Genomic DNA, 14,454 nt, shown 5'->3' with positions numbered 1-14,454 from the left:
AGAAATTAAGAAAGGATCTCGGTGTAATGAACGCCGAATGTAATGTGTGTGTGCGATTGTTGTTGGTCGAGTAATGTGGCAGCCAGGTTGAAACTCATTAGAAGCCGCGGAGCTTCAAAGAAGCTTTCAATTTAAAATGCACCTGTCTGCCCCTTTCACATCATTAATTTGCGATAAAATATTTCTTGTCTATTCGTGAAGTTGCTCTGCAAGATGGAATCCAAGAAGAAAACTCCAAGCGACCCGAGCCTTCACGCCAGGCAGATTGAGTATATCGCAGAGGATACGCTCGAGAAGCATGATCCAGCATTCAATGCGGCTATCAAAGGTCAAGCTACCACCGGGTATGAAGAGCTGGGGGTCGTGGAGACAATCAAAACTTTCAAGCTTTGCACACTTGTATGCTTTGCCATGGCCTTTAGTGCGGCAACCGATGGGTACCAAATTGGGTATGTCAAGCTTCAAAATAATGAATTCACCTGGCTTTTTCTGACATGATACCACATGCCTTTCTAGAATCAATGCCAGTGTTATTGCCAACACCGGTTTCATTAGTCGCTTCGCCACAACTGTCGGCAAAGACGGAAAGCCTGCACTCGCGTCGCCCATCCTCAGCGGCTGGAGTGCAATAATGTCTTGTGGTCAGATCCTTGGCATGACTACTTTGCCATTTCTATCGAGCAGATATGGAAGAAAGCCTGCCATGTTTACCTACTGGATCGTCATAGTCGGGAGTGTGCTCACCGAGTGTCTTGCGAGATCATGGCAAGGCTGGTTGGTTGCAAAGTTTCTGGCAGGAATAGGCGTTGGATGTTTGCAATCGACTGTTCCAACATATATATCTGAGGTCGCACCTACTCGCATTCGCGGAGGCTTGTTGATGTGCTATAGCTTCTGGTGGACATTGGGCTCCTTCTTCGCCCAAGTCGCTCTTCAACATCTCTCAAAAAGCGACAAGACAAACTACCTCACGCCTATCTACACGCAGTGGGCGCAGGTCGGGATCATGTTGTTGATTTATGTATTCATTCCCGAGTCTCCAGCCTGGTGCGTTAATACCGGGAAGCACGACCGAGCCAAGAAACAACTCCTTATCCTCAACCGTGGTGTACCGAATTATGACTTGGAGCGACAGTTCCAAGCTTTGGTTATGGCCGTGGAGCACGAACGTGAAGTCGCAGCTGAGCAACGACGCGAAAAGTGGTATGCAATTTTTCAGGGAACCAACGGCCTACGCACTGTTATCTCCTGCTGGACCAACCTCAGTCAGCAGTTGATTGGCCTAAGTCTCTTCGGGACATTTGGAACATACTTCTTTCAACAGGCTGGATTGGAAGACCCCTTCAAGATTGAAGTCATCACCAACTCGATTCAGATCGCGACTGTGATTGTAATAATCACTCTTGCTGACCGCATAGGAAGGAGACTACTCGCGTGCTCAGGGACGACCATATGCTGGTTATCCTGTATGGCTATCGGCATTATCGGGGTTTGTCCTCAGGTCAAAGCGTCAACCTATATATTTATTCTATTTGCTTGTTTTTGGAGTAAGCTCCTCCCCCCCTCGGTACTATCTAGCATTGTGATTGCTAATTTGACCGTGACATATTAGATGTTGGCTTGGCCGCCAACGGTGCTACTGGCTGGGGATATATCGGGGAGGTCTCATCTCAGAGGCTCCGACCTTATACCGCCGGGTTCGCGGCAGCGGTGACCTGTGTTGCTGGGGTCATGATGAATGTGCTCATTCCATATATGACAAACAGTAATAAATGGAACTGGGGCTTAAAAACGGGCTGGTTTTATTTTGGCGTCGGACTTCCGTTCGTTGTCGGCATGTGGCTGCTGATTCCAGAGACTTCTGGGTGAGTCCATAAACACCATGATTCATGATGTAAATTACATACGGGCTTTAGAGTACCTAAGCTAACCTTCACAACTTAAGACGATCGGCTGCTGAGCTCGATGAACTATTCGAAAGAAAGATCAAGCCTTGGCGATTCCACAAGACAGAAACGGCTACGCAGCGGCTCGTTCATCTCAGTAAGGCGGAGGACAACTGAAATTGGCGACTGATGTTGCCTACAATTATTGTGCTGAGGCCCACATGCCCAGGGGACAGTTGAGATCACTTGCCTAAATTGTTTTCTTCTTCAATAGCTAGCCATCACATAACTCACACATGCAACATAATTTCATGGTTTTGATTCATGGTTTTGAGCTTCTGTCGTGCTACAGCTGCTCAGTTTTGAGCCACTCAAAATCTTGTACTTTAGCAGATTTCAAGGCCATAAAGAATATTTAGCAGCACTGCTCGGATAATTCTCCGCTGAGCATCGTATGTTTAGTTTCCCCATCCAATCCTATTAGCCGCGCTTACTTCACTTCAACTCCTCTAGATGTGACACAGCCCCGTCAAACCAGTCGTTCTGTGCATATTTGCCCCAAGAAGCTTTAAATCCAGGCAACTTTCACATTGGCTATTGACAATCAAGATCAGCAGATTCTCTCATGTGCTTCCGGCGAGATGAACGCAATGTCTCGGGGCGGTTGGCCGATTGATCACCACATCCACGGAGTACGGAGTGAGCGAATCTGATTTGCGTTGTTCTTTTATCCATATCCCGAACACGATTCCGACGTGACATGCCGGTAGAATAACAGGGCTATTGTCGGTGGTCATGACGTCGGCATGCCGATCGGTGGTCCCTGACAATCTTTCCCCATCCTCAATCAACTCGAATCCAGTACGAGGCAAAATGACACAGTTGCGCGTGGAGGTTGCGTGGAGCGTTATAGTGGTAATATCATCATATGCAGATGGGATTCCTGTTTTTCTTCCCAGCGACCAGCGACCAAAACTCAGGCTCTTGGTAGAGACTCTTGGAAGAATCTCGGCAAAGATGGAGTGAAACGTAAACCTGTCTCAACCGACTCGGCGGCTAAATGCATCTCGCCTTCGGTTAAAATAGCGGCCACAACCGAAGCCGAGAGCCCCCTCAATTCCTCCGACTGGCTGGGGGGGGTGTCGAGGAGACCGGGGTGCTCCGCCAATGACGCCGCCCGCTTCCCCAACTTCTGCCCCAGAATCCCCCTCCAGGCCATTCCTCCACATTTCCCACATTTCTCCCGGTCGATCCCTTCCATGATGGGCCATGTCCCGGCTCAGGAGTGGTGCGACGCCTATTCCGCCACAACCGCTTGTTGGCGTCGCTAGAGTTGCTTTCCAAGCCCTTCCCGAACTGTGCATTGACCGGTGGAACGGATGGTGTTGACTTATAAAGCTACCCTTGGCCGCATGGAAGTTCGAAATATCAACCCATTACGAGGCTTGCTGCCAAGATGTATCGAATCACGAATATCTACGGTATTTATCATCCATTTCTCGTTCATTCGACCCCAGGGATCGGTTCTAACTTTTGATTAGTTCTTGCCGCGTTCGGCACCATCGGCGGAGCACTCTTCGGCTTCGATGTGAGGTATGTCGATGTTTCAATTCACTCAAGGTTGGACACTATTGACTCAGCACAGCTCGATGAGTGCCTGGATTGGCATTGACACATATACCGAATTCTTTGGGAACCCCGATTCCAATCTTCAAGGAGGAGTATGTTACCCTTCAACTCCCACGATAACTCAGCGTACTAAGCTAAACTCAACATTCTAGATCACTGCTTCTATGTCCGCTGGTTCATTCGTCGGCTCTATCGGAGCCGGCTGGTTATCCGACTACCTTGGCCGTCGCGGCGCACTAATGATCGCCTCTCTCGTCTGGATTGTTGGGGCTATGGTACAATGCAGTGCGCAGAATGTTACACATCTGGTCGCCGGTCGTGTCGTTAGTGGTCTCGCCGTGGGAGTCACTTCCTCACAAACCTGTGTCTACCTATCCGAACTAGCCCCGGCAAAGATTCGTGGTCGCATTGTCGGTATTCAACAATGGGCGATCGAATGGGGTATTTTGATCATGTACCTGATTGCATACGGTTGCTCTATAGGTGTGGCGGGCCCAGCTGCTTTCCGAATCTGCTGGGGCATTCAGGCCGTCCCAGGTCTGATTCTCTTCATCGCACTATTCTTCTTCCCTGAATCACCTCGCTGGCTGGCCGGCAAGGAACGCTGGGAGGAAGCCCTTGAGACCCTAGCTTTGATTCATGGCAATGGTGACCGGAATGACCCAGTGGTGCAGGTTGAGTTCGAAGAAGTTCAAGAGGCCGCTAGAATTGCGCACCAAGCAAAGGACATATCTTTCCTCGCTCTATTCGGACCGCGTATCTGGAAGCGGACCATGTGCGGAATGAGTGTGCAAATGTGGCAGCAGTTGCTAGGAGGCAACGTTGCAATGTACTATGTTGTCTACATCTTTGAGATGGCTGGAATGGTAAGTCAGCTTGATTGCGACTATGATATATTTTTAACTAACATGAGTAGTCTGGAAATACTACCCTCTGGTCTTCGGCGATTCAATATGTTATCTTCCTGGTTACCACCGGCATCATGCTCCCATACATCGATCGAGTTGGTCGACGACCTTTGCTCCTGACTGGCGCGGTGACTTGCATGATTGTTCACTTCGTAATTGCAGGTGTTATGGCTAGCAGGGGTCACGCGGTATCCAACGTCAATGGAAACTACAACCTGACATGGTCCATCAAAGGCAGCTCTGGAATGGCTGTTATTGCCTTTTCATATATCTTCACTGGTATCTACGGCTTTACTTGGGTATGTACCACTTTTGAATCCTCCGAAATCTCTCCAGTGTATTAACCAGATACAACAGGCGCCGGTCGCATGGATCTACGCTGCCGAAGTTTTCCCACTCAAGTACCGTGCTAAGGGCGTTGGTCTATCTGCCTCGGCAAATTGGATCTTTAACTTCGCACTGGCTTACTTTGTCGCACCGGCATTTCACAATATCCAGTGGAAAACATACATCATCTTTGGCGTATTCTGTTTTGCTATGACTTTCCATGTCTTTTTCATGTATCCGGAGACGGCCGGTCGCTCACTGGAGGAGATTGATGCGATCTTCGACTCCAACGTTATGCCATGGCGCACCAATCAAATCGAGAACAGATTCAGTGAAGAAGTCGAAAAGCACAAGCAAGCTAACGAGAAGATCGGCAAGGATTCTGAAGGTGCCACCCATGAGGAGGTGGTCTGAATCACTTCACGTTTGAACTATCTATCAGCATTTAGGGTCCTTTATAGACAGAACGAGGGATGAGAATGAACATTCATTGACATAATCATAGTTCACATAGTATACTATTCTGATAGTAGCCATGGTATCTCATGATGGGAACCATTCCAATGTTCAACACTTGCCACTCAGTACTTCCAGAACTATAATTGACGAATCATTACTGCGAATTAAAGATGCAAGACATGCAGGGCCGGGAATATCCTCTGTAGGTTTTCTCATCGGTGGATTCGGAACGTTCCATTCGTCGACGACATTTTATCGCTTAGTGCCATTGCTTAATTTTGTTGAAGGAGTAACGACAGTCTACCGAAGCCTGGCTTAGATATTCAGAATTTGCAACTCGAGATTTAAGATCAAGGGGATCAAATTAATCATGAAACGTCAGTCTGGCACGGGTATTGAAGACTGATCTCGAAAGTAATTAGGTACAATATGAAAAGAAGGGGATTCCTTCGCGCCCGGCACATGGTAAGTCGTGAGGATTATCACGGCATACCAATTTCCTTTGTGCGCATCGCAAGAGCAAGAGAATTCTCAGCACAACTCTTCCATGGCCCTCCATTATATACCATGACAGCGCCATAAAATCGAACAAGGTTTATTTCTCCTCGCTAGTTGCGGTATTGTCGTCGCTATCCTTCTCGGTGTGTTCACGGTGAGCCCGGGCAAGATTCTTGTTCGGGTTGGAGAGAACACTGGCACGACGAACTGCGTCATCCTCGACATCGTCCAAAGTGCGAAGAAGTTCACCGTTGGGGCCGTACATGTGAGGTTCGGTACGGGCAACATGAACGACATCAAAGACATTAGTCGTCTTGCGGAAAATGATATCCATCTCCTCTAGGGAACGCATGGTAGTCTCCGGGAAGAAGAAGTACACGACAGGCACAATTGCAGCGTTACTGGGAAAATTAGCAAATATCGGGTGTGTCGTGGCAAGATACAAAGACTTACATAACAGCGAAGATGACATAGGTCTTGTAGCCAATGGTACTGAAAGCAACTGGCGTGATCATGACGACCATGAAATTCCAGATCCAGTTGGATGAAGTTGAAAGGGCATTGGCGGGAGCACGAATCTTCAGAGGAACAATCTCCGCGGGGTACAGCCAGGTCATGCCCAGCCAACCAATGGCGAAGAAAGTGTTGAAAACAAACAGGAACACCGTCTGGGCAATACCGGCAGCGACACCTGTAGAATTACCCTTGTTCGAAGAGGAGATGGAATCGCTGATGGCCAGGACAGCCATAGAAACCGACATGCCAACAGCACCAAAGAGCATGAGTGAACGACGACCGAATTTTTCAATGGTGAACACGGCGACCCAGGAGGCGGCAAAGTACTCAGTACCGTTGCAAGCAGCAATAAGACGCGAGTTAATACCGCTCAGACCAATTTGTTCCTCGATAATGGTAGGAATATAGTAGGTGATCAAGTTAATACCGGAGATCTGCTGGAACATCTGGTTGACGTAGGCAAGCATAGTACGATGGAAGTGTCGATCGGGGCCCATAGTGAACATGTCGCGGAATGAGCCCTTGGCCATCTCGAGGACGGTAGCTTTAATAGCGATAAACTCTGTGTCGATGAAGACTTCATCGGTATCATCGCCCATCAAAGACGTCAAAACCTCGCGGGCCTCGTCCTCGCGACCCTTCAATATAAGCCAACGGGGAGACTCGGGGAGGAACATGACGAAAGCCAAGATGATGGCAGCGAAGAAGATCTGGAAAGCGAGCGGGAAACGCCATGCAACCTCACTGGGATCGGCGAACAGTAAACCGAAATCAATCCAATAACTGATAGTGATACCACAAGTAATCATAGCACCCTCAATCATGACCAGTTGGCCTCGTCGGTGGGACTTGCAGCATTCAGATTGCCAGGTGGGGACTGTAGATGTGTTGATACCGTTTCCGAAACCAGTGACAAGACGACCAACGACCAGCTGGGCGAGTTCGTAGGAAGTACATTGCAGGATAGCTCCGATGCACATAATGAAAGAACCGACGAAGATAGCCTTGCGGCGACCTAGCATGTTACCAATCCAGATAGTGGGAATAGACCCGGCGAAACATCCCAAGTTGTACGCAGCGACGGTGATACCCTGGCGAGTTGACTGATTGGATTTAGCCGCAGATGACCAACCCTCAGTGTGCGCTGCCGTAGTATCAATCGTTGGGAAGTATTTTCTGAAAGAGTCGAGGGTAAGAAGGCCACCAGTCACGCCTTGGTCGTAACCGAAAAGCAGGAAATCCATACCAGCCAGGACGCCGATAGCGACCTGAAGCTGGGTGCCATTGAGGCCGAGAAAGCGTTTGGTCGGCATGTTGAGGTAGCAGTCGCTCGGTTGTTCACCTCGGAGCTGCGAGGGCCTTTTCCTTTGTTCTTTGTTCTAAAGCTGTTCCCCTGTGGAGCCGATCCAGTCCGGTATAAAGGGCAAAGAAGGAAAGGGAAGGAGATTTCCTTATAGAATAAGACCACAGCAAACAGCCAAGAGAAAAAGACAAGAAATGATCAACGAGACCGGGGCCTGGTCGGTTTTAAAAGCCCGCTGCACATCCACCTCCATCTAACCATTCGGGGCCCGTGAGTGCGCCCCAGAACTCGGATTGCTTTGTTAGTCTGGTCAGGAGTTCCTTTTCTGTTAGCGGCAGGGCATCATTCGAAAAAAACGCCCTGAACAAGGTCCACTTCCATCACTGATTCTCCATATTCCACGGCAGTGTGGGCTATGGTTGGCTCATACCCCAAGGTCAACTCCAGGTTTGCACAGACACTTTCGGGCGAGCGTGTCAACGGCCCCCGGTATCGCGATTCATCTCTCGTGTCGTCTTCCAGGCCACGCGAAAGACCGAACCACCAATAGGAGATCGTAATGCCGGGCAGCGGGCGATGGTTTCCGGGTTCTCCAGGTACGGTTAGCACCGTTCAAGGCTTTCCTTCCGCGTCTCCAGACGAAGCAACGCCCCCGCCGATCATTTTGGCCTCTCAGCTTTGAGCATCATGAGGCGGAGTGGAGCTTCTTCCGTTGGTAGCCTCCTCGACGCCTCCTGGGGACAAAGAAGGAAAAGAAAACTGGGTCTACGATCTTGGAGCCCCAGGGGAAATAGTCACCCCAGAATCGGACACATGAGTCATTTTGATGTAGGAAATTCAGCTGTCAAGGAATATAGATTGTTGTGATTTTGTTCCAGCTGCTGAAACTATTACTACTACTACAGCTTAAGCAAAGAATGCAGTCTACTCAAGACTAAAATAAGGGGCCCAGCCGAGATCCAGCCGCTTCTACGAGTAGTAGGGCCAGCGTACTCAGATCGCCCTCCACGAATCAAATAATTCCCGAGGTTAGCGAATTCCTTTAATCTCCAGGCTTCTCGAGAGTAATACCCGTACCCTGCAGGTCTACGGATTCAGTTCCGTTACGCCCACCGGATGAAGTCGTGAACCCGAGACGACCCAAACGCAAAATGGCGCCTTGGCGCCTAGAACGCCTCCATGAGCTTCGTATCTCTTAAGTGGTCTTGACAACAAAACAAGCCCGCTGACCTACGTGCCCAGAGAAGGCTTCTCTCGACCTCTTGTCTTGGCCCAGTTCAACTTACCCCTGTCCTGAGATCATGATATGGATTGAACCTCTGAATTTGAACTCACAACCAGGGCAACGGATAGCTACCGAGGATCCCGTCGGCTCTCAAACCTGCTTCCATCCGCTGGTGGGCGGTGGCGTTCAGCCCCCTCATCGTACCATTCGTGGGTCAGGGCGCATCGCATCAAGCATGGTGAGGCTAGATTTCAGCCAAGAAAGCTCATACATTGCAACTGCCACCCCATCGTCAAAGAGAAACAAATTTGTAGGCAAGGACTCCCCGCTGGGGCAACGTAGCCTGTGTTCTCCTGAAAATATACCGCGCTAGCATTCGCTAACAAGCCGAATGTATCCGCCACGTTCCTCAGTGGTCACTGGCTCACTTTCGTCTGTGTCGCTCTCCCCGCTACGGTTGCGACCGAATCCTGGGGGATGAACAAAACGACTTACTCAAGAAGGCAGTTCCGGGAATGTCCCATCCCACACAATTCCCACTTCTCCTATCCCGCGTCGCGCCCGACCTCAGCTGGTTTCACTTGCTTTTTACTCATACGAGTACTCGTACTAGCTCAATGCACGCCATCCATTGACTAATCTCTAATATGCTTCCCATTTCCTTTCCCCTCTTTAACGCGATATTCTAGAATAGACATTCTCCACGTCGTCTGATCTCTGGGCCAAAGTCTGCGGCAACCCCCGAGGCGCCTTCCGCCAGCCACTGAGGTCACTCAGCAGTTCAAAAATCGCGACTCCGTGCGAAGGTTTACTGGTCAAGCCGTGGCGTGCGGATCATTGAAAACTAACCCCCAGGCCGCTTTGGTCTGTGCGGTGTCGCAAGGGTCAAGCCTCAAGACTGCGTGTTACCTGCGCATAATTGTCCTCATCGGAGGCCTCATTTCGTTCTCGCAGGAATAAAACCCATATTATTGATTCAAGTTGATAAAGGCCTTACACGCATCATCTGCCCCCCCCCACCCCCCATATAAAGAATTGCAAAGCCCGGGTTGCGCAGATCCTACAGTCTCTGGTGCATAGTACTACACAGCTCAGGCTGTGAACACAGATAGGGAGTATGTATAGATCGATTCTTTATTCAAAGATATTTTTGGAAACACATCCTTATGCGCACCCTGTAGATCTTACTTATTATGTGTTGTTTGCGACGTCGCGAGACCACACGTTGATCCATGTGTTTCATGGTTTCTCGGGAAGTCGGATGTGGTGGAGACTGCCCCCTGCGTCGACGGTGAGGTCGCAGAGTGCTCTACTGCGGTGTACCGTACATATTTTGCCTCTGAGCATGCATTTCCAACCCCGATGAAGATTTTATTGGTTGCAGGTAGCCTAATCTCGCAGCCCTTCTCTTCTAGAAGATGAGGCTCGGTCATTCCCAGATCGACAGGACGTTATGCGCCTGCACCACGCCCCCTTCTGGAGCCAGGCCCCTCAAAGCGGCACCATTTTTTTTCCCTGATACCTCGACGAGATTCATTCGTCAGAGGCAGTGTCAGGATGCAATATTATATGATATGGGGCCGGCCCCCACAAATTCGGGGCTATGTGGCGTTGAGCATGGCCTTCTGCAAGGGAGTGCGGGCGCAGAACGCTCCACTTCGGACTGCCCCAGGAGTTCACCGCTTGAAGGATCACGTTTCTAGAACACTGCTCGTACTGCTCGCCAAAATGGATCGGGCTACTAAAATTCGACTCTCGCGTTTGACTTGGCATTGTTCAGATCAGGCATCTGAAGTGGGGCACCGCAGCAGATAGATAGTGGATGGAGTCCTGAATGTCTGTCAGTGCCAACGCTTATGAATCCATGTAGACTAAGATTGCAAAGCCAGACCTATTTCGCCAGGATATCATTATAGTGGATGATGATTCATGTCCTCTTAAATTTCATTAGCAGTTCCATCCAGGAATTTCGGTGACATTTCGGTGGTTTCGGACTCTGATACAGCCCTAGAGTAGTACTAGTAGTACTCCGGGGCCGGTGCGATATATAGTTAGTATCTACTGCTAATAAGAGTAGGGTTATGGCAGCCGACAGGCGGTAATAGTTACTAGTGAACATCTATCTTCATCGAATAGCTACTAATGGCCACCTACTCCATTCTAAGCCAGATTTCGACACATAAGTACTACCTAGCAGTTACCAGTAATCAGGGGAATCCTCCAAAGGTTTCCAAGGTGGGTCGGTCAAGATCACAAGATATCGGCCAGCCCGGGGATGCGCATCCGGGAACCTTGACCCAGAATTTTCAAGCAACATTCCAAAGCACCACGCTCATCCATGCCGTCGGGACCCCTTTGTGATCGCTCTGTCCGAGCACTCAAATTCAAACTTTATAGCTCGCCCCTTTCTTTCCCTTCCTCTTGTAGAAAAGCTGGCGAACTTTGGTAGCACAAACTCCAACGGCTACAAGTACCGCGAGCCGTTAACGGAATAACTGTAAGACCCGATTCGATCAGATAAAACTTTAATATAGGGCGACACATTTCGCAAAAAAGCGGCGGCAAGCTTCACCGAGATGCTCGCACAACACAAGGGCGTCTTGAAAATTGGGAACGATTGAAAACCCAATAATTTCTCTAAGGAAAGGTTGCTGGTTGCCCTCCGCGACGATGTGCTCAACTGTATTTTCATTTCCCTTGCGCGAAATAAATTGTCATAGAGTAGACAAGCGAGGCTGGGTCACAATATTTGGTTACTGTTATGTTGCAAGATACAGGGTAACACAGTCAATGGTCGAGATCGCCTCATATCGAAACAGCTGAGGTGTCGTTTCGTCAATTTAATCTCTAAGAAATGAGCTCCACGGTAGAGGATTACAGCCAAGACCGCAAGTCTCTTCGGTTGTCAATTTCGCCTCGTAACTCATAGTCCTTGAGGAGTGCGGAGTTCTAACAAAATGAAGACAATGCAGCTCATCGATATTGAAGAAAAGGAAACCATATAAGTGTAAGACATTTGTAAGGGCGAAAAACTCAACGTTAACGATATTACAGGAACACGGGCAATGATGTAAGTATTATTCAAAATCATCATATGACTTGATGCGAGCTAGAGCTGCGTTTACGGGGTACTTTGAAAATAAATCTCCGCAACAGATCTGGATTCAATTTAGGCGAGGACATAAATCACTTGGAAATTAGCGAACAGGGACCCGGTGGAATGAAGGGATGGCTCTCGGCAAAAGTGCATCACGACCAACCTCAACTGATGAGCCCTGGACAGCACAAAGCATGAGATATGCACCCAAGAAGCTAATCACAGATTTCAGATAATCATTATGTCGGTAATGAACAAAAGCAATATGAATGGGCTGTCAAAGGAAGCCAGTCGTGCTAGAGAGGGATCCGTAGTCCATAAAAACTTCGCATGCCACACAATCAACAAAGGAATGCTTAGGAGATTTAACACGTACGATGTTGATCAAGCAAGACACGACCCCTTGTTAACGTATGGTTGCAGTTGATTTTAAGGTTGCATTATAGCTACATGGAAAAGGACATCTACGTTCGTGGCTAAACTTAGCTTTCTACTCTCCACAACACTTCGCGAAGATTGCCTCCGGATGTGCCGATTATCTTGACAAGAAAGGTTTTCAGTCTAGTTGGAGACTGGGAAATCTTGCACCTGGTTAATGTCAACCAGGTCGGAAATGAAAGGTTGCCAGGATGGCTTTATGGAGTCTCGAGATGATATTCCGCTGAAAGATTCTGGAAGTGATGATGTTCTTGATGACCAGAAAGTGGAATACCCATCACCTGCCAAGCTGGCGCCTATTATCCTAGGTTTATGCTTTCAATCATTTTGCATCGCCCTGGTAAGCTTGCCCCAGGTTACACTAATTACGGAAGCTGATAGATAACGGATATAGGACAATACAATCCTGTCGACCGCGATCCCCAAAATCACAGAAGAGTTTAATTCTCTCGAGGACCTTGCCTGGTATGCGAGTGCCTATCTGTTGACAACTTGTGCGGTAACTCTCCCTTTCGGCAAGATATACACCTACTATTCTACGAAATGGACATATATCATCGCTCTTGGATTGTTTGAGTTTGGGTCTTTGATATGTGCAGTGACACCGACATCGAAAGGGCTGATCCTGGGGAGAGCTATTGCGGGAATCGGATCAGGTGGACTTTCTCCGGGTGCTCTTCTTGTCCTCGCCAATACCCTGCCTTTACATCGCCGTGCTCTATATTTTGGAATTATCGGCAGCACCAGCGGTATCGCGACCGTAACTGGTCCATTGTGAGAAAATCATCAAGTTAAAACTTATTTGATTTCTGTTAACTAACACCTCGACAGGCTTGGCGGACTACTTACTGACAGGGTCAGTTGGCGATGGTGCTTCTATATCAATCTCCCTTTGGGGGTCCTCACGGGAATATTCATCATACTGTTTTTCAAAGACTCAAGTAGCACCCGAACAAAACTTGAGCCTGGGAAAATGAACAAAGTCAAAAGAATGGACCCGTGGGGGATTCTTGTTTTCATACCGGCTATCATATCGATTTTGCTCGCCATGCAATGGGGAGGAACGAAGTACGAATGGGCAGATCCCCGAATCATTGTTCTCTTTGTGATTTTCGGGGTATTTGGCTCCGTATGGTGTGTGATTCAATTCTGGAAGCAAGAAGAAGCCACGATTCCCCCTCGTCTGCTGAAAGATCGCAATGTTCTTGGCGCTGTCATCCACGCCTTGTTCTTAGGAGGCTCTTTCTTTGTATTTGGGTACTATGTGAGTTATCGTGCCGACAGCCTGTATTTGAACAAAAGCCTAACGCACCCAGCTCCCGATTTGGTTCCAAGCAATTGAAGGGGAGTCAGCCTCAGAGTCCGGAATCAACAATCTCCCAATGGTGGTTTCGATGATAGTCTGTTCGGCCATCGGAGGATTGCTGGTAAATCTCATCGGGTATTATACACCTCTCATGTTTCTCGGGAGCGCGCTTCTCACGATCGGGTCGGGACTATGTACAACATTCCAAGTTCAGACGTCGCACGAAAAATGGATTGGTTACCAGATTATCATAGGGATCGGAGCTGGAGTAGGATTCCAACAATGCATTAATGCTTTGCAGACGGTTTTGCCATTGCATGACATACCCATTGGGATTGCGATCATTACTTTCTCGCAAAGCCTGAGCGGTGCAGTGTTTATCTCAATTGCTCAAAATGTTTTTCAGAATCGGCTAGTGGCAAGTCTCATTGAAAATGCCCCCATGGTCAACCCCACTTCCGTCATCCGATCAGGAGCAGCAAATTTGTCACATCGGCTCCCCAAGGAGGCTCTTCCTTCCGTTCTCTACGCGTACAATCTCGCCGTGACAGAGACATTTTATGTTTGTGTAGCCACAGCAGGCTTATCATTCTTCGGAGCATTGTTGGTAGAATGGAAATCCATGAAACGGCAGCCAAATAAGTCTCAAGACTGAAACGATCGTTCAATCTAACAGCCTTGCGAAACAGGATTGGTGTTGAGACTTGACCAGCTTCTTCAAACATCAGCTATCTTTATTGTGAATAATTATCACCCTCATAATTACAATCGATGAACTTCAAACACCGTGTTTTATCTTTTTGTGAAATGGCACTCTGGTACATTATTAAGAGTACACGTGCGATGCAACCCCCTGGTTTGC

General features: G+C 48.6%; 4 protein-coding genes across 4 annotated transcripts; 3 read left to right on the top strand and 1 right to left on the bottom strand.

Moving 5' to 3' along the window:
• Window positions 1-213: 213 nt before the first annotated feature.
• On the top strand, window positions 214-2,063 carry N7481_006766 (putative MFS alpha-glucoside transporter; the record flags this gene model as incomplete). The annotated part of the gene is made up of 5 exons (XM_057265985.1): window positions 214-449; window positions 517-1,384; window positions 1,423-1,489; window positions 1,613-1,865; window positions 1,946-2,063. The coding sequence occupies 5 exons, from the start codon at window positions 214-216 to the stop codon at window positions 2,061-2,063; spliced, it is 1,542 nt and encodes a 513-aa protein (XP_057123705.1).
• Window positions 2,064-3,342: 1,279 nt separating this feature from the next.
• Window positions 3,343-5,164, top strand: N7481_006765 (sugar porter family MFS transporter; the record flags this gene model as incomplete). Its single annotated transcript, XM_057265984.1, has 6 exons — window positions 3,343-3,367; window positions 3,428-3,479; window positions 3,532-3,607; window positions 3,668-4,381; window positions 4,432-4,722; window positions 4,781-5,164. The coding sequence occupies 6 exons, from the start codon at window positions 3,343-3,345 to the stop codon at window positions 5,162-5,164; spliced, it is 1,542 nt and encodes a 513-aa protein (XP_057123704.1).
• A 640-nt stretch (window positions 5,165-5,804) lies between these two features.
• Window positions 5,805-7,536, bottom strand: N7481_006764 (uncharacterized protein; the record flags this gene model as incomplete). Its single annotated transcript, XM_057265983.1, has 2 exons — window positions 5,805-6,108; window positions 6,161-7,536. 2 exons carry the CDS (start codon window positions 7,534-7,536, stop codon window positions 5,805-5,807), a joined length of 1,680 nt encoding a protein of 559 aa, XP_057123703.1.
• A 4,907-nt stretch (window positions 7,537-12,443) lies between these two features.
• Window positions 12,444-14,247, top strand: N7481_006763 (MDR family MFS transporter; the record flags this gene model as incomplete). Its single annotated transcript, XM_057265982.1, has 4 exons — window positions 12,444-12,626; window positions 12,681-13,060; window positions 13,118-13,550; window positions 13,603-14,247. The coding sequence occupies 4 exons, from the start codon at window positions 12,444-12,446 to the stop codon at window positions 14,245-14,247; spliced, it is 1,641 nt and encodes a 546-aa protein (XP_057123702.1).
• Window positions 14,248-14,454: the final 207 nt, after the last annotated feature.

This window comes from Penicillium waksmanii (genome assembly GCF_028829765.1).
Source record: "Penicillium waksmanii strain IBT 27052 chromosome Unknown utg000005l:1.0-5232799.0:1.0-5237142.0, whole genome shotgun sequence".
NCBI lineage: Eukaryota > Fungi > Ascomycota > Eurotiomycetes > Eurotiales > Aspergillaceae > Penicillium > Penicillium waksmanii.
The sequence above is the reverse complement of the archived record's forward strand: the minus strand, read 5'-3'. Positions and strand labels throughout refer to the sequence as shown.